Source organism: Delphinus delphis, chromosome 8 (assembly GCF_949987515.2).
Source record: "Delphinus delphis chromosome 8, mDelDel1.2, whole genome shotgun sequence".
NCBI lineage: Eukaryota > Metazoa > Chordata > Mammalia > Artiodactyla > Delphinidae > Delphinus > Delphinus delphis.
The window spans coordinates 99,436,353-99,454,596 of record NC_082690.1 but is presented as its reverse complement, the minus strand read 5'-3'; the positions used below and the strand labels follow the sequence as shown (position 1 = coordinate 99,454,596).

Sequence of the window (18,244 nt, the reverse complement as noted above, 5' to 3'; positions counted from 1 at the left end):
CTAATCTGGGGACACTGAACTGGGCACCTCTTCAGGATGATATGATTCTCTTATGGTCCTGAACTATCTGATTCTTCCCCTCTGAGAGACTATAGCCACACTCTTTGCCAAGGGGCCTCCCTGTAGGCAGGGCACCAGCTCCTTGTCTGGCTTGTCCGTGACTTGCTGGGGCCTATGAAAGGTGAGTGGGAGTAACAAGCTTCCAGGAGCAGCTTTAATGGGATTGTACACTCCTGCTTGGATTCTCTCTTGGGAATCTGCCTCATTCCACGGGAAGGGGATGGACCACGGAAGGGCTGCTCCTTTGACCTGGATTCCAAAACAGGAAGCCACATGGGGCAGATGAAAGCTGACCCACAGCAGCAACTGAGACACAGCCACTAACATGCAAAGTACATGAGAAATAAACAGTGGTTGAAGGAAGTCACTGAGATTTAGGGGTTGTTTGTTACGCGGCGTGACCTAGAGAAAGCTAACAAAGGCACACCTCTTGTTCAATAAATCAACGGTTCTTTTCACTTTTGAGATCAGGGAATGTTTTGAAAATCCAATGATTTTCTGGCCTTATCCACAGGAAAATGAACATGAGATTTTAATTCTAATTTTAGAGTTCATAGAACCGCCGAGGCCTCACCGGGAGTCACTAAGAATCCAGAAACCCAGTGATTTTTCCCTCTACTCTTTTGGGGAAAATCAAAGTATTCATTAAAAAATAAATAAGCAAATAAAATTCCACAAATTAAGATCCCTGCCCCAGAGCAGTGCTTCTCAATCTTTAATATGCTGTCAGATCGCTTGGGATCTTGTTAAAATGAAGTATGTCCTAAGGTTCTGCATTTATATCAAACTCTTAGGTCTTGTCACTGGTGTTGGTCCCAGAATCTGCCATTAGACAGCAAAGCTCTAGAGGAAGGATCCTAAAATAGAGGAATTATTGCCAGTAAAATCCAGGAGAGGAAAAAGCCAAAAGCCCAGGCCCCACCACCCTGCAAAAATAAAATTCTAAACATATCCATCCTACCTCTAGTTGACTTGACTACGACTTTGCTATGTGGGCATCTAGAGTTACAAGAGACCCAGTTCTGTTTAGGGAGCAAACTTGAGGCCCTAAGAGACAAGAAAATTCCCCAGCCCTTCGCTGAAACCTGCTCTCACCTTTCTCCCTTTCTCGCTGTCTGGAAGGTAACAGTGTCGTGGGAAGCCACGGGCGCTGAAACTTTTCCCAGGATTTGGGTGTTCTGGCCCCTGAAAGCAAAAAAAAAAGAGAGCAAAGAGCATTTTTCAGAATCTTTTGGATGCAGGGGATGCAGGCTGTGATTGATTCAAATAATGATGAATACTAATGGCCGCAGAGTCTAGACAGAGAACAGACCCAAACAGCGGTGGGAGTAGCGGTTTAACACATACTCGGGTCCTCGGACCTGGCTCTGGACCCAGAGCTGCTGCCTCCCAGCTGTGTTAGCTGGAGCTGCTCTTCCTCGGGGTGTTAATTCCCCACCCCTTAACTAAGGAAGATGTGGGACCCTTATGAATGTTAAGGCGCACGTTCAGAGCTCAGCAGCTGTTTATCACCCTCATCATCATCTATTCTGGCTCTTTTGTTTTACAAAAGAGGAACACTGCAGCCCCAGAGGTTAAATGACTTCCGTTATGGTAATGGTTTTGCCAAATCGTAAGCCCAGGTTTCCTGAAGCATACTCTGGACTTTTTTAACCTCTAAACTACTCAGGATAACCTAAGTGCCTGTGAGCTTTGAGCCAAGAACCATGCGATCAGAATTATCTGAATGAATCTTGGGGATTTTCTCCTTTGTCCTCATGGGTTTTGGTTTGTTGTCTTATTTAACAATATACGTTGGCATATTCACGCCTAAAAATCTTCTGACATTGTAACTGTCATCATCCAATACCCCTATTAAGCAAGCGGTCTCAAGCCACCAGGTGGGAAAGAAACGGAAGCAGAAGTTAGCCAAAAACAAGGCTTCCTAATCAGGGTTCAGATTGGTCTGCAGGTCCCTTTGAGAAGCTCATGAAAAATGAGGGATTTTCTCCCAGTAACAATGCACATATTTTCCCCCTACACACAATGTTTGTCTATAATTTCTGAGCACCCCTGGCCCCCCTCAGAGTCTGTGAAACCCTGTTTTAAAATCCCTTCTAGATGAAGCCGATATAATATTGATAATTCCACACAGCTCCTGGTACAAGCTCTCACACCGTAGATCAGTAACCGTATCCTGGCTGAACAAACGAATGAGCGAGTGAATGCAGGAATGAATGAATGAGTGACAAAACTTCAAGAAAACACAGATTTTCCATTTTCTCTTACTATGGACGACAGTTCCAAAATGATTTAAAAATTATGGGATTAAAACAATCTTTTCTAATAGCGTGTTCAGGATCAGGCATGATTTTGCAAACTGAACAGCATGACGAGTACAGTGGAGTCTCAGAGAAGGGAACGATCACAGAAAACGGAAAGAGGCAACAGTGTCTTCTGGGAGACGCGGGACTTGAAGGTTCTGAATTTGACATTCTTATGAAATCACATTTACAACATTCCCACGGCCACGGCTGTTTCTAAGCCAGGCTGGACAACTGATGGTCGATTCTCACCACGGTTCTGCCCGCTCCTCTCCCGCCCGGGACTTGCCTGTTATGCGGCCAACACAGACACCTGCTTGGCCAGCCCAGCAAGGCTGTGTGCTCCCCGCACGGTGCTAAGCTCAGCAGTCACGACTCTGCCTTGGTCCCGCTCAGAGTTTCTCCCCCAGAGAATCATCGTCTGCAGTGAAGGCAGAGCTTACAGGGTCTCACTCCTCATGAAAGCCCAAGCTGTGTGGCCCCTGGGGTCTCCAGGAAGGGACTTTGCCCTAAGGGTTCTCCTACCGACTCTCACGGGTGGTCTACGGAACGGCTGCAAGGACAGTGCACGGATGCATTTCCTTTGACACAAGCTTGGGTTTTCCTAGGGAAGCCATGGCACCTCCAGAGGCAGCAGGCGGGCACCTCTACACCCTAGTGCAGGCTCCCCGTTCTTTGGTCCTGGAGTCCGGGAACAAGGAACATCCTCCAAAGTGGGTGCCCCACCCCAACTTTGCCCACGTCAGTCTGTCCTACTTCCCCCCGAGGCCATTGGCTGTTTCTCGGGACTCCCGTACTCTCATTCTTGGCCCTATTATACCCTCCCTGGCAGTCCTAGAATCAACCCAGAAGTCTCACTTGCCCTCACATCCAACCATATCTCCCTGGTCCCGGCCCCTCCCTTTTTCATGACTGGAAGCTAAATTATCGCAGTGGTCTCCTAATTGGTCTGTCAGGTCACCCCCGACTCTTTTGCCAGACTGGCCTTCCTAAAGCAGCTTCCCAATCACACGACTTTCCATAATCCTAACCAACGCCCGACCACCTTGAGGGACGCCCCGCCACCAGCCTGTCAAGGAGAACCCACAGCCTTCACCCTGGTGTTGAAGGCCTCCTGACCTGGCCACAGTCCCCCTTCTCTGCCCGCTCTCTCACATCCTCCTTACTCCCTCCTCCTGTCGCCTACTTCGGCAAATCTTAACCCAAATTAAACTCTTCCTTATGGGCCTTCCACACCCCCTTTTTCTCTCCTTTGGCAACTCTGTTGTGTCCTCCAACTAAAAACACTCTCCTCCATTTCTTCATGTCTTTCCTCTGCTACTGCCCCCAGAAAGTCTCCTCCAACCCTCCCAGACGGACAGACGTAGGCCCTGTTCCTTACCCTGACATGTAAGATACTCATTAATGATGGAGACCAGGTACTGAGCACCTTGGTTCTGTACCCTGGACCACAATATGCACATATAAACATTATCACCCATCTTTACAAAACCCCCACACATTAGCTTCCCGGATGTGCAGATAAAGCAACAGGGCTCAGGAAGGTCAAGTGGTCAAGGTCCCAAAATCACCAGCTCAGGAGGAATCAGCCAGGAATTGGAAGCCAGGTCCTGTCAGACTTTGAAGCCCTGTGTTGTCTGTCCGTCCTTCTTCCCAAAGCTTGTATCAGTGGTGCACATCAGTGTTTACTCTATAGTTTAGTGATGTGTATTTTTTTCTGCCTGACTGGTTGATACGTCCTTCAAAGAAGAACCAGGTTTTTGAATTCAATTTTTTACAGGCTATTACATCTCCCTGTTTTATTTCTTCCTTATGTCACTAGAAGGGGGACTTCAGGGAAGCAAGGACTGTGTCTGTTTTGCTCACCATTCTTTCTCTAGCATCTAGAACACGTCTGGTCCCCTGTCCACACTCAAATGTGTGTTAAACAAAAGACAAAATGGAGGAAGGCAAGGAGGAAGGAGGAAAGGAAGGTAAACTGATAAATATTTGTTAAACAAATGAATCCAGTGAACACCCTAAACATCTAGAAAAAGCTTCAACGTGTGAAGGAAGGGACACGTTTGTGTTTACTGCCAGGAAAATTGTTCAATTTGTTCCTTAGGGCTGTCTTTTGAAGAATCACAAGAAATGTCCACAAAAGTCAAGGATTATCTATCAAATTACAAACGCAAATACCATTTGACAAAGAAAAAAAAAATCCACTTCTAGAAAATTATTCTACAGATATACTCACATGCGTGCAGGGTTATTCATGACGGCATTTTGTTGTAGCAAAAGATTGGAAACAATCCATGTGCCCATCAAATGGAGATGGCTGAATATAAATTATGGTACATTTATACAAGGGATGATTATGCAAAGCTAAGAAAGAATGTGGAAGTTCTCTCTATACTGACATGGAAAGATCTACAGACTATATTGTTCATTGAAAATGCAGGGTGCGTCCACGTCCTGGCTATGGTAAATAGTGTTGCAATGAACATTGTGGTACATGTGGGAAGCAGCAACATAGCACAGGGAGATCAGCTCAGTGCTTCCACGACCTAGAGGGGTGGGCTGGGGAGGATGGGAGGGAGGCTCAAGAGGGAGGGGACATAGGGACATGTGTACGCATACGGCTGATTCACTTTGTTGTACGACAGAAACTAGCACAGCATTGTGAAGCAGTTATACTCCAATAAAGATCTATAAAAAAAAGAAAGAGAGTGCAGGGTGCAGAGCAATTTGTCTGATATGTCACCCTTTGTGTGAAGATGGGAGGAGTGGATGAAATCTTTGTCACAAATGCACAAAGAACCCTGAAAGGATACATAAGAAAGTGAGAACAGTGGCAGAGAGTCGGGGAGGGTGAGACTGGGTAGACGGGGGACCAGAGTGGGAAGGAGACTTTTCATAGCATAACATTGTCTTAGCAGCTCTGGCTGCTATAAGAAAATAACATAAACTGGGTGGTTTGTAAACAACAGAAATTCATTTTTCACAGTTCTAGAGTCTGGAAAGTTCCAGATCAAGGTGTCGGCCGATTCAGTGTCTGGTGAGACAACACCACATAAATTGCTCTGTTTCACAGGTTCACAGCTGGAGAGGAATTGGCCTCAGAATGAATTCTACCTTGAGTCTCACCCTATCTAATGTAGATGATATTTAGATAAGACTTTGGACTGAAACTTTAAAGTGGGTGCTGGAATGTGTTAAGACTTGGGGGCTATTGGGATGGAATGAATGTATTTTGTGTGCAGGAAGGCCATGAATTTGGGGAAGCCACGGGTGGAGAGCTGTAGACTGAAAGTCTGGGTCCCCCCCATAAATTATTATGTTGAAATCTAATCCCCAATGTGATGGTATTAGGAGGTGTGTGGGGTCCCTTGGTGGGTGATTAGGTTATGAAGGTGAAGCCATCACGAATGGGATCAGTATCCTTATAAAAGAGACGCCAGAGAGGTTGCTCGTCCCTTCTGCCACGTGAGGACACAGTAAGAAGACGGTGTACAAACCAGGAGGCGGGCTGCCACCAGACACTGAATCTGCTGGCATCTCAACCTTGAACTTCTCAGCCTCCGGAACAGTGAGAAATAAAGTTCTGTTGTTTAAAAGTCATCCAGTCTGTGGGTTTTTTTGTTTGTTTGTTACAGTAGCTTGAATGGACTGAAGACAAACATTTACCTGCAAACATTTGAACTTTAAATGATAAAAGCCAGTGGCTCAGGGTGGGCTCACCTGAATGCCAGGGGGGATGCTGTAGATGATTCGGATGGTCTTGCAGTCTGGGTGGCCAGGCAGAGAGTGGGGAATGAGGTGGTACTCCATCTTCCCTGGAGGCTGGGTACCTGTCTTCACCCCATAAATGGTCTTACAGGTTGGACACTGCAAACTCCCGTCCTGAAGAGACAAGGTCAGAATAGGAAACAGTTTTAGTAATGACCTTCCCACCCAACCCCAAAAGGTACCAGAGATAAAGGGTTGGGGTCGGGGGCAAAATGCACCCAAATGAGTAACAGACCTGAGTTGCCCCCCTGCTTGGCCACTGAGGCCATTGAAAGCTGAAGCTTTCTCCAAAATAAGAGGAGGAAACTTCCACACCAACCCCATGCTCCACGCTAAGGGACATGTAAGAGAGACCCCATCCTTCATAAGGAGACCGGGCTTTGCCCTGCATCTCAGGACTCTGATGGGGGGATGGTGGGGGACTCTGGGTACAGTGACGTGAGGGGTCGTGGTTTCACAGCGGGACCTGGTGACGTGTCTTCTGGAAGGATAGGAGGAGAGCTTGGGAGAGAGCCTGGACAGTAAATCCTGTTCCCAGCTTGCAAAAAGAAAGGGAGTGAGGAGAAGGAAAGCGTGGGCAGGAAACAACATGTGTACAAAGTGCTGTCACACAGAGGGGACCAGAGCTCTCCAGGACATCCAGATCTCCTTGGGGAAGACTGGGATCCTCTGCGGGGCTATTTAAGGACGTTTCCATTCAAACTCTACTCATTTAAAGGGACAGCTTGTATTCAGGGCAATGGAAGTTACTCCGTGTGATCAAAGGATGGGAATCCAAGGCCAGGGTCCCACTCTCTGTTCTGGCCTTAACTTGCTTCGTGACCTTGGATGAATCACTCCATCCAATAAATTCTCTCTGGGCCTTTTCACCCCGCTTCTCTGTAAAGAAGATAAAAACTGCGTGCTTCAAAGTATTAGTGCAAAAGAGAATAAAGGATAGTGTCTTCAACATTTTTGAAGCACCACGGAAATAAACGCAAGAGTCCTAGATTATTCTTGAATACAGTTATCAAAAAAGGGAATACATCTTCTAAGAAACCTCTTTAAACCCAAAATAACCTCTTCAAGTGCCAAATCCCGATGAAACCTTTTGTCTTAGGGTCAGGAAATTGGGCAAGGGATACAGACACACGTGGTTCACGAATAATTGAGCTCTCTGAGACAGAGAGAGATCCCAAGATCAGCCCTTCGGGAATTTCAACCACAGGGCTATATTAGGATGAAGGGAAAAAACATACACCCATAATACAAAGGAGATACTACTAATTTGAATAACAATGCTAACAGCACCCTATAAAGTAGGGATTGTTTTATCTCCATTTTCCAGATGGAAAATGAAATGTCCGGGAGGTTGAAAATCTTGCCCAAGGCCATTTGGCCACTGAGCCAGGGTTTGAGCTTAGGTCTGCTGCCTTTACTCTTTTCCCACAGCAAGAGAAGTACAGAGCAGCCTCTGAGAGTCAAACATTTTTTTGGATGAATAAGCGGTTGGAGGATATCACAAAAATCTCAGACTCTGAGGCAATCCAAGCTGGGCCTGGAGAAATAAGTAGAATTCAAATTCATGCAGATGGGGAATGAAGGTTCTTCCAGGCACGGGAGAGAACGTGAGAAAACTCAATGGCTTAGGCATTGTAAGCAGAGAGTCATCATCTGAGGACACTCCCATATTCCTGGAAACCGGCTCTCTTGGACAAGACAAGCATCACGGACAGCCTTCCCCTCCTCGAACTAGGACCCTAAGGGACTTCCAGTTATACCTTGATAAAATCTTCAGTGCTTTTGAAGGGGCGGTGAAAGGTGTTTTGAAATTGTCCACCGAAAATGAATTGTAACTGAAAATCACTAGCCCTGGGAGAAGGAAGAGTGATGGGAAATCCATCCATGCCAGTATGACTGGATACTAACCCCTGGCCCATCATCATGGACCACTCCCCGCCGGGACTCTCAGGGACAGAAGTTTACACCTTTCAGACCACCACTCAGTGTGGATACAGGGGGAGAATCGGGTAGCATAGACCAAAAGGAAGGTAAAGAGAGATTTTACCAACATCATAATTTCGTGGAAAACTGATCCTGCTGAGAACAACCAAGTTCATTACTCCTGCTGCCCTGGGATGCCTCTGAGACTCCCCAAGCCACCTGCGTGCCACTCCAATACGGCCTCCATGCTCTCGCACCCCAGGGCCCCCGTGGGAGGTGGCAGCAGCCCCACGGGCTGGCACTAACCTTGTTGCCGTTGTTGTACATGGCGACCAGGCAGTAGATGTGGTAGATGTGGCCGCATCTGGACAGCTTACCCACTAGGTCAGGCTTGACCGTCGGCTGTGGCCCCTTGTAGCCTGAGGGGGCTGTGAGGCGCTCCATACAGATGGTGCAGTCCTGGGGGTGGGAGGGGACAGAGGAAAGAGGACATCAGCTCTCAATCAGCCTAGGAGGCCTAAGCGTCTCCAAGGTGGTTCCCGCGTGACCTCAGATGTCAGGTGAGCTCTTTCTTCTCCTCTTCTAGAAAGCCCACAAACCAGGGTAAACATGCCTTTGGGAATCTAAATAGAATTCTGCCCTGCTCTGCACCACAGAGAAATTCCTGAAATGATTCCTGGCGGTGGTACGTGTTCATTTGGGCTGGCCCACAGAATGATAACCTCCTTGGGGGCTGTGACTGACCGTCCTTCCTTGGTATCCTTCAGTGGCTTGTGGCGGAAATCAATGCTTGCTGACTCACCGACAAGCTTTACTTAAATGGAACATCTGTAAAGGAATTGTATTTGGAGCGTCCTGGAGAGGCTGCTGTTTAAGTAAGTCTACAGCAGGATTTCTCAACCTTGGCACCCTTGACATTCGGGGCCAGATCATTCTTCGCTGTGGGTGCTGTCCTGGGCCTTCCTGGGCATTGTAGGGAGTTTAGCAGCAACCTTGGCCTTTGTCTACTAGACACTATCAGCATCCCCTCTCCCCTCCAGTCACATAAAATCACCTCTGGTTGAGAACTGCTGGGACATCAAGCCCCCTTTTAAAGTCAGTGCCCATAGCTTATCATACTGCCTTTCTTAAATGCAGACTCTCATGTTAAGGCAGTTTAGAATCAGTCAGCAGTTTGCTGAATGGGGAGGTGGGAGAGGTTAAGCTGCAGCTATCGCTCAGGACCGTGAACCTGGGAGCCTGGGCGTCCGCTCTGACCAGCTCTGCACCAGTCAGGACTTAGAAAGCAGCTCCTGCCGCATCCTGTGGAAAACTCCAGCAGAGGAGATGCTCGTGGGTGACGGAGAAGGTGAGCCCCGCCCTGTCTCCCCTGCAGTCACCTCGTCTGGTGGATGCCGGACTTTCTGCAGATACTTCTTCAGCACCTCTTCTGGGGTTTTACCTGTGGGGACAAGATATTCAGTGGGCCACCAAGACAAGCTGGATGTGCCAGAGAGAGGGGAGTTGTTAGCCAGGCTCAAAGCAGAAAAGGCAAGCAATTCATTGCGCAATTGGATTTAAGAACTGAAAGGGAACAGAGTGGTAGAAGATGGAGGGAGGTGGTCTGAGGAGGTGGGAGGTGTTCACATCCGCCTTTATCTCCTTAGGTCACTTCCCTGACAGCCCCCTGCCTAATTTCAACAAACCCACTTTTTAACTGACAGAGGTTGAGTGGGTTTCTCTTCCACATCATCGAAGAGCCTAGACCCACCCAAACGATGCAATGAGATGACAAATGAAAGCACTCTGCATTGCAGCTCTATTTACAATAGCCCAGAGATGGAAACAACCTAAGTGTCCATCATGGGATGAATGGATAAAGAAGATGTGGCACATATATACAATGGAATATTACTCAGCCATAAAAAGAAACGAAATTGAGTTATTTGTAGTGAGGTGGATGGACCTAGAGTCTGTCCTACAGAGTGAAGTCAGAAAGAGAAAGACAAATACCGTATGCTAACACATATATATGGAATCTAAAAAAAAATGTCATGAAGAACCTAGGGGTAAGACAGGAATAAAGACACAGACCTACTAGAGAATGGACTTGAGGATATGGGGAGGGGGAAGGGTAAGCTGTGACAAAGCGAGAGAGAGGCATGGACATATATACACTACCAAACGTAAAATAGATAGCTAGTGGGAAGCAGCCGCATAGCCCAGGGAGATCAGCTCCGTGCTTTGTGACCGCCTGGAGGGGTGGGATAGGGAAGGTGGGAGGGAGACGCAACAGGGAAGAGATATGGGAACATATGTATATGTATAACTGATTCACTTTGTTATAAAGCAGAAACTAACACACCATTGTAAAGCAATTATACCCCAATAAAGATGTAAAAAAAAAAAAAGAAAGCACACTGTAAACTGTTACACATTTAAAAGCATTAGGTAGGCTTATGGCATCCTTTTACAATGTGCTAAGTACTGTCTCAATGAGTAATGTGGAGTCAAAGTGCTACTGTTTTTATGGGAAACCAGGAATTTATGACCACAGCTTCAGGACGGTCTTCTTCGGCTGTTGATGGCATGATCACTGCCAGCAGAGGTAGCCCAGCAGTAGGGAAAGGGTGATGCTCTGGGAAGCAATTACCTGAAAGGTGCATTGATTCTGGAATTTTGGGGAGAGGAGGAACTGGACCCCTAAGGCTAGACAGCCTAGCCTAAAGGCAGGGAATGGGATGATACGGACTCACAAAGAGGCATAGAAATTTGAAAAAAGGGTCAGTGCCTCCCTGGGTGACCTTCTTAACGTCTCTAAGATTCTGTTTTCTCACCTAGGAAATGGGCAAGAGCAACCGCTAGCACGTACTGAGAGCGATGCTTTGACAATTAAATGAGCTAACGGGTGTACAGTTCTTTGGCACTTTACCTGCTAAGAGTCTGATATATGCTATTAATAATAACAGGAAGAGTGGGAAAGTGCAAAATCCTGCCGTTTCCTATGAGACTGCAAGCAAGGCAATCAAGTTTATTTAAGCAGAGAGCTTTTGATAGACTGGAAAAGTAGGACAAGGGTTTGAGGAAGTGGATCCTGCAACATTCAAAAGCTGGGATGCAGGTCCTTCCTTCCCACCGCCCTGCTTCTCTTAGAAGAATCAAGCTTCTATTAACTGAAAGCCTAGTACTTGCCGGGCTAAGTCACAATATACATGTGATCCCACTGAAACTTCATAACAAGTTTGCAAGGTGGGGACTTAGGGGTGACGGTGAAATCATTTAACAACCAATACCAGAGACTAGAGAGACCAGCCACAGAGCTGAAGTGGGGTCCTTGGGGCCCTGATAAGCACAGGTATTTGACCTCCTAGTTGTAGGATGTGAAAAGGGAGAATGGAGCTCCTAAAGGGGGATTTGAGGGACCAGAGCACCTGGAGTCTACAGAGGGACACAAGACAGTGGTTACTTCCCTAGTGACATGGGTACATTACAGGACATACCTGCTGGGTACCGGTTGTGCCCCTTGTAAAGGTGAGAAAAGAAGAGACTGGGGTCACAAGACTGCAAGGGACAAAGTTGGGATATGAGTCAAGTCTGTTTGGGTTCCAGTGTCAAAGCGATCTTTCTCTCTAATGTATCGCTATTTTATCTGTGTCCGCATCCTATTTTATATTTCTCAAGGTGTCGCCATCTGAGCCATACCTCACCCACTTTGATGTAATCATCAGAACAGGTACTAGGTAGGCCCATTTAGCAGATGCAGAAATTAAGGCACAGAGGGGGAAGGCATGGGTGTGACCCTCAGTGGTGGAGGCAGAGCCAGGGCTGGGAGCCATGTCTGTGACCTCCCCGCCAGGACCCCTTTCGATAAAGAGGCCGATACCTTTCTTGGCTTGTTTCTTGGTGGTCTTGCGGCTTGTGTTGGAAACCCCTGGAATGGACTTTATTTCACTCTTGCTGACGGGGGGTGGGTGGAGGGCCAGCTTTGGTGGCCTGGTGAGACACACAGGCAGCCCTGCCGCACTCATGAGGATCCCAGTGATTCCTGGAAGGGCAAGAGCATGAAAGAAGGACTGGAGAGTCAGCCCCCCCCCCCCCCCCCAGTAACCTCCTCGCCTCCTTTCCACCAGCATTCTCATAACTCATGGATTCTCTGCGTAGCCTCTGCTTTTCTCGGAAACGTATCCATTCCCTCATTTTCAACAGCAAGCTTTGCTTTTCACGATCAATTCTGCCCAAACTCTTCCTGCCCGTCCAACCCAACTCCTCACATCCTCATTTGTCTTAATCAACATCCGAATTCTGTCTCTTTTTACAAATGCTCACTATACCTATTTCATTGCTTTTGTTTTTCTACCTTCAGCCGGGGGCTTCTCTTACCTGCCAAGGCTGGGTTGACAGGACTGGACCCACTTAGGTTCTTCACTGGGACAGTGGGGACCCTGAAAAAGGAGAGAACAGACACATCATGCTTTTGACAAGTGGGACAAAATGGGCCAGTGGTGGGGACCCCAAAACTTCACCCACTGAGGGGTTCCCCTTTCTTACAGGAACTACTTATTCCTACTAAAGATGCAGTAAGTTCTTAGCCCCTCAGCCAGAGCTGATACCTTCAGACCTTGTCAGTCCACTCCACAGAACCTCAAAACTCAGAATGGCCCCGCAGTTCCCTCAGAGTCCCAGGAAGGCCCACACAGCCCTGCCTGAGCTGCCAAAACCCCCCACCCCAGTCCCCCCAGCTCTCTGGCCTCTCCTCAAGTCACTCGCCTCTTTACTGCACTCTAGCTGTTCCTCCTACTGGCCAAGAACGTTCCTGCCTCAGAGCCTTTGCATAGGCTGTTCCCTCTGCCTAAAATGCTGTTCCACCTAACACCTACTTGGTTCCCTCCTACAACTTCTTCAGCCTTGGCTCAAATGTTCCCTTCTCAGTGATGTTCCTGAGGCCATCTTATTTAATACTGCTACCCACCCCTCCATCCCACCCTGAGACTCCCCCCCCCTGCAACAAGCCCTCTTACCCTGGTCTTTTTTTTTTTTTTTGGCCACGTCCCATGGTTTGTGGGATATTAGTTCCCCAACCGGGGATTGAACCTGGGCCCAGGGCAGTGAAAGTGTTGAGTCCTCACCACTGGACCGCCAGGGAATTCCCACGTATGATCTTTGAAAATAAGTTGTTGCTTCTTATCTTCCCTCCTAAAATCTAAGCTCTACCAGGGCAAATATCTTTGCCTGTTTCACTCAGAGCCTGACACTAGTAGGCATTCAACAAATTTGGTTGAAGAAATGAAAAAAACATAAAGAAGCAAGTTCAAACTTGGGTGTATAGTCACCTCAGAAGCTTTTGAAAAGACAAAGCCCCTTGCCTGCGTCAGAAGCACTACCTGTGGGCCAGGAGAATCTACATTTTGACAAGCTCCTGCCGAGAGGATGCAGAGGCAGCCGATCCCTAGTCTAACATTTGGAAACCATTGCTCTAACAGCTGTCACTTCTCCTTTTCCCTGAGAAGCATAAATCAGGCAGGGCCTCCTCCCTTTTCTGTCCTTCTCCCCAGCAACTTGAGCCAGGATGGAGAGAAGACAGCACAGCTGCCTGGGAAAGTTGAGGCCTCCCACGGTGCTGAATGGAAAAATATGAGACACACGGGGCTAGGTCTTGCACCATCCCCTTGTCACCCAGGCCTCCACAGCTGGGCTTGGAAGGGGATGTGGGCTTGGAGATGGACTGGGTCAGCGACGACTCCAGGAACCAGAGTTTCTGCTATGGGGGTAGGGTGGTGCTGGGAAAGTAGGGGAGGGGAAAAAGCACTTGTTTATTTGTTATTAATTTATTTGTCCATTCATACTGAGCCCACTTTGTGTTGGATACTCTGCTGTATGCCAGGGACACAGCAGTGAACAAGACAGCCCACAGCCCTTCATCCCTGTGTTAAAATCGCTAACAAGAGTAGAGTCAGGCACTTAATCCCAGGCACCGTTCTACCTGCTCACAGTATATACATCCATCTGACCCTTCCAACAACCTATGCAAGAGGTGTTATTATTATTAACTCCGTTTTAATAGGCAGGGAAGGTGAGATACAGAGAGGTTAAGCAAACTTGACGAAGGTCACACGGCGAAGGATTTGAACCCGGGAAATCTGTCTCCGGAGCCCATTGTTTTAGCCACTCACTAGGCTGTGCTCTTGTGTCTGTGTAATCCTCATCACACCCCATGCTGCAGACAGAAAACACGAAGCTTCAGGTTTAAGGAATGAACCCACAACTCAGAGGGGAGGTTGGAATGTCACCTCAAGGCTGAGCCCTGGGTCTGTCTGTCCCCCACGTGCCCAGAAGGATGGGTGCTTGCCTGGCCACGCTGAGTCTTCTGGGGTCTCTGTCCCTTCCCAGGGATGATGACGTGTGCACCAGGGCTGTGAGAAGGATGTGGAAGTAACAAATGTGGGTGTGTTTGTGTCTCAACAGGCCCCCAAAGGCTACTTGTCCTCAGAAACTGTCCCCAGGATAAGTCAAATCCCGATGGGACGAGGTGAAAGCTGAATTCAACACAAAAGAAAGACACCAAGAAAAAGAGGCACAGACTTGATTCCGGACTCTGTAACCTGCCCCACAGGGCCAGGCATGGTATAGTGGATGGGGGGTCAGAGAAATCAGCTTAAAGACCCAGTCCTGCCAGTAACAATGTCCATCAGCTTTTCTGAGCCTCAATTTCCCTGTCTGTAAAACTGTGAAAGTCTTGGGTTAGAAGCTGCCGAGGAGACTTCCTGATGACTTCCCACCCCAGTACCTGGGGACCCAAAGTGCAGTCTCTGCCCTGGGTCCCCCACCTGGGGCCGATTCTCCGCCCGCCTCTCTCTGGGGAGGGGGGGTGGGCAGGATCCCTCCTCTGTGCCTGGATCCACACCAGGGGGCAGTGGGCGCCACCCAGCCCAGCACCTGCCTTCCCCCCTCACCATCTCCAAGGCCCCCACTTCAGCTGATAAGTAGCTGTGATCTGGGTGACAAAAGCCACCTTTGTTCCCACAAACTGGACTGGCAGGTTTCCACACCCAACCTGGTTAACCAGGAAATAGTCCAATCCCCAGAGCGCACATCCCGGGCAGCCCGAGAACTCAGCGCTGGGGGCAAGGTCTGGGGAGAGGGAGGGTGTGCTGGTGAATACTGTGGAACAGGTGGGTGTCCCTGCCACGCCAGGACAGGGACAACATGGCGGAAGGGCTTGTCAGGAGGCTCTGGATGGTGGCAGCAGGGCTTGGGGAAGAGGGGATATTTGCTTATGAAATACAGAAGGGTCCAGCGGAAGGGGCCCTGCAAGGGGGTCAGGATATCTGCTTCTAGCCCAGCTCTGCACCGACTTTGTGCCTTTGGGAGTACCGCGCAGTCTCTCTGCCATTCAGGACCGCCTCCGAGTTACCACGCAGTAAACAGGGCACCCTAAATCCCTGTCCCTGGGTTCCCAGGGAGGGAGGATTTAGGATCCAGGTCGAATACTTTGTAAATAGCAAGCCCTATGCAAATTTGGGTGACTGTTTACATTTTTTGGTTCCCAAAGGAAAGAGGAAGTTGGGCTTGATAAAAGCCTTTTCCTGCTTAATATTCCAATTTTCTCAGATTCTTGAGGATGTCAGGTGTAAAGTGTTAATACAAAGTTGAGTGCTGGGCAGATCGCTGGGCTGGCAACACTTGACCACCCTTCCCTCACCGTTCTTCGTTAAAATGAAAACCAAGGAGAACAGCCTGTATGGTCCACACCGGGCACACCCTGTCGGGGCCCCCAGGGTTATAGGTGCCTGAGTCCTTTTCCTAGAGGTCAGTAACCCAAAGGCAGGTGAGCATTCACATCCTCCAGGCAGCTCAGCTCAGCAAAAGCTGCCTGACCCAACTACTCGTTGGCCCATCAGCAGACACCCCCTGCCCCCGTGCCGTGGGGAAGTTCCCAGTCATGGAGGGTGCACGTTTTAATTTCTGTCTCTAACATACAAAACTAAGAAAAGAGAAGAGCTGGCAAGGTGGCAGGGGAAGGGGGGGTTGATGAGGGGAGAATAGCTCTGCAGATACCATGGTGAGAAGTGTTTTTCTGGGAGTTACGAGCCAACCCAGGAATCCTCGGCGGAACAATGGTCTTGTCTCTCCAGCAACTGAGGTCTCGCTGGAGATAGAGAAGCCTCCATTCTGGAAAAGACGGCCAGAGGGGCGACTCCCGCCCCCCTCAGCACAGCCCTCCTCTCTCCTCTTTAGAAACCCCCTGCTTGTGTCTCTGAATAATTCACAGGATCTTTTGTTCCCCCCAAACCCTTCTCTCCATCCCACCTCTCCCGCCCTCCCTGGTCTTCCTTTTTTCCGTGGGAAAGTTACTGGAAGAGGTCATGGGCAGAGAGGGGAGGGGGAAGGGGCCGTTGGACGACAGAAGGTCGATGGCAACGGCAGACAAAGGGAATAAACACGCTAATTAAATGGCCAAGAAAGACTGGAGGAGAAGATGGTAGTGGGGGTGAGGGAGGTGGTAAGAGGTGAAAAGGAGAGGGCTGGAAGACAGAGAGGGTAGGGAGGGGCCTCCCTTGTCAGGAAAACAGAGCAGAGAAAAAAACAACTTGTTTCTATAGCCCTTTTGAAATTGCACTGCCCAGACCTCCGCCCCAATTCTGCTGCTCGGATTCTATTGGCAGGCAGATACTCGAGCAGAGAGATAAAGAGCTGACGAATCCTTCATTGACATTTAAAGCGATCTGGGGTTCCCCTCCCTCAAGTATGGCATGGGGTCACTTGGCTTTTGTGTAGGGCGCCAGAAATGAAGTAGGGCGTCAGATTCGACTCAGTAACTACAGAGCGCATAGATACTGTTCGTAATAGTAATAGCAGCTAATACTGAAAAGACTCTTATTATGTGCCAAGCACTGTAGTAATTCCACACTGGATATTTCATTTAGTCCTCGTGACGAACCCTATAAGCAAGGTACCATTCCTATCCCCATTTTACAGATGAGTAAACTGAAGATAGAGGATGCAAAACTTGCCCCAAGTTACACAGCCAGAAACTTGGGTTCCAGCCCAGCCAGTCAGATTCTAAAGACTGTGTTCTTACCCACTATAGGAGCCTCCCTCTGCCATGCCAGCAGTCGCCCTGGAACTCCGTTAGGGGCCCCGGGATGCTGCTGTACGCCAGTGTGGAGAAACTGAGCAGCGGCATCGTGCGGGTACCCCTTCCCCTCTGCCAAATACTTCTGCAGGCTCAGAGGAAGTCATGAAAACCCCGGGCATCTGACTAGCATCTGACCATTTATAAGTTGCCTTTGAATACAACGAGGAGCTGGGCTTTGGCCAAAAGAGCGGCAGACAAGGAGACGAACATCTAGGTTCCAGCTCCCGCTCTGTAACACGTGGGCTGTGCCTCTCTCCTTGGGGAGTTAATTCCTAGCTGAGTGCCCATGCCTGACACTTGCATCATGGTGTAAAGTCATGAGTTAATGCCGGCGAGCGCATCGGGTCAGCTGTTAAGGGGTGACTGCTCTTAGCTGAGGTTTTGACACTGACTCCATGGGGTAGGCAAGGCAAGCATGATGATCCCCATTCCACACAGGGGGAACACGGACCTTGCAAAGATTCCACGCCTCACCCAGTGGCAGAGGCAGGAGTAAAGGCCCGGCCTCACGGTCTGCAAGCTACCCTCCTTCCTGTCTCCTCCCGGCGCTGAGCCTCTCTGTGCAGAGATCTTCCTCTGGGCAGCCTGACCTTCACACTCTTGGGTCCAACCTACCTCTGAACCATGCCGAATGTCTGGGGCTTGGGTGGCAGGCAGGGCCAGGCTCCTCCAGAGAAAGGGAAGATTGGACAGATATAAGAGGCCAATCTCACAAGAAATCAGGGGCTGGCAGGCAAAGGCTACGGGTACCACGTGGACCTGTGTCTCTCCCATTTTATGATCAGGAAGGCCAAGAGGATGATAAAAAGCAGTCATAACAGAATCTACAACATCCCCAAGTTGTCACAGGAACGACTGAGACGGTGCATGGGAACTGCCTGGGAGGTAGTAAGTACTCATTAAACACGGGCTGTTATTCCAGTCTGGAGGCACCAGAGGAAAGGGACTAACCCTCACCTGGCACCTGCTGTGTGCTGGACACCGTGGTAGGTGATTGACAGGGAAGCAGCATGGCTGAGTGGGGAAGAGTCTGGGCTCAGACCTCCTGAAGTCTGAATCCCGTTCTCTACTGATG

General features: G+C 49.0%; 1 protein-coding gene across 1 annotated transcript in view; it reads right to left on the bottom strand.

The window, feature by feature from the left end:
- The window catches only part of DTX4 (deltex E3 ubiquitin ligase 4), a 33,868-nt gene that overhangs the window by 5,789 nt on the left and 9,835 nt on the right, over positions 1-18,244 (bottom strand). Inside the window, exons 3-8 of the mRNA XM_060017431.1 lie at positions 12,414-12,475; positions 11,917-12,078; positions 9,434-9,495; positions 8,361-8,513; positions 6,084-6,245; positions 1,156-1,245 (exon numbers count right to left, since the gene is read on the bottom strand). Coding sequence (XP_059873414.1) covers positions 1,156-1,245; positions 6,084-6,245; positions 8,361-8,513; positions 9,434-9,495; positions 11,917-12,078; positions 12,414-12,475 — 691 coding nt within the window. The remainder of the gene's footprint in view (positions 1-1,155; positions 1,246-6,083; positions 6,246-8,360; positions 8,514-9,433; positions 9,496-11,916; positions 12,079-12,413; positions 12,476-18,244) is intronic.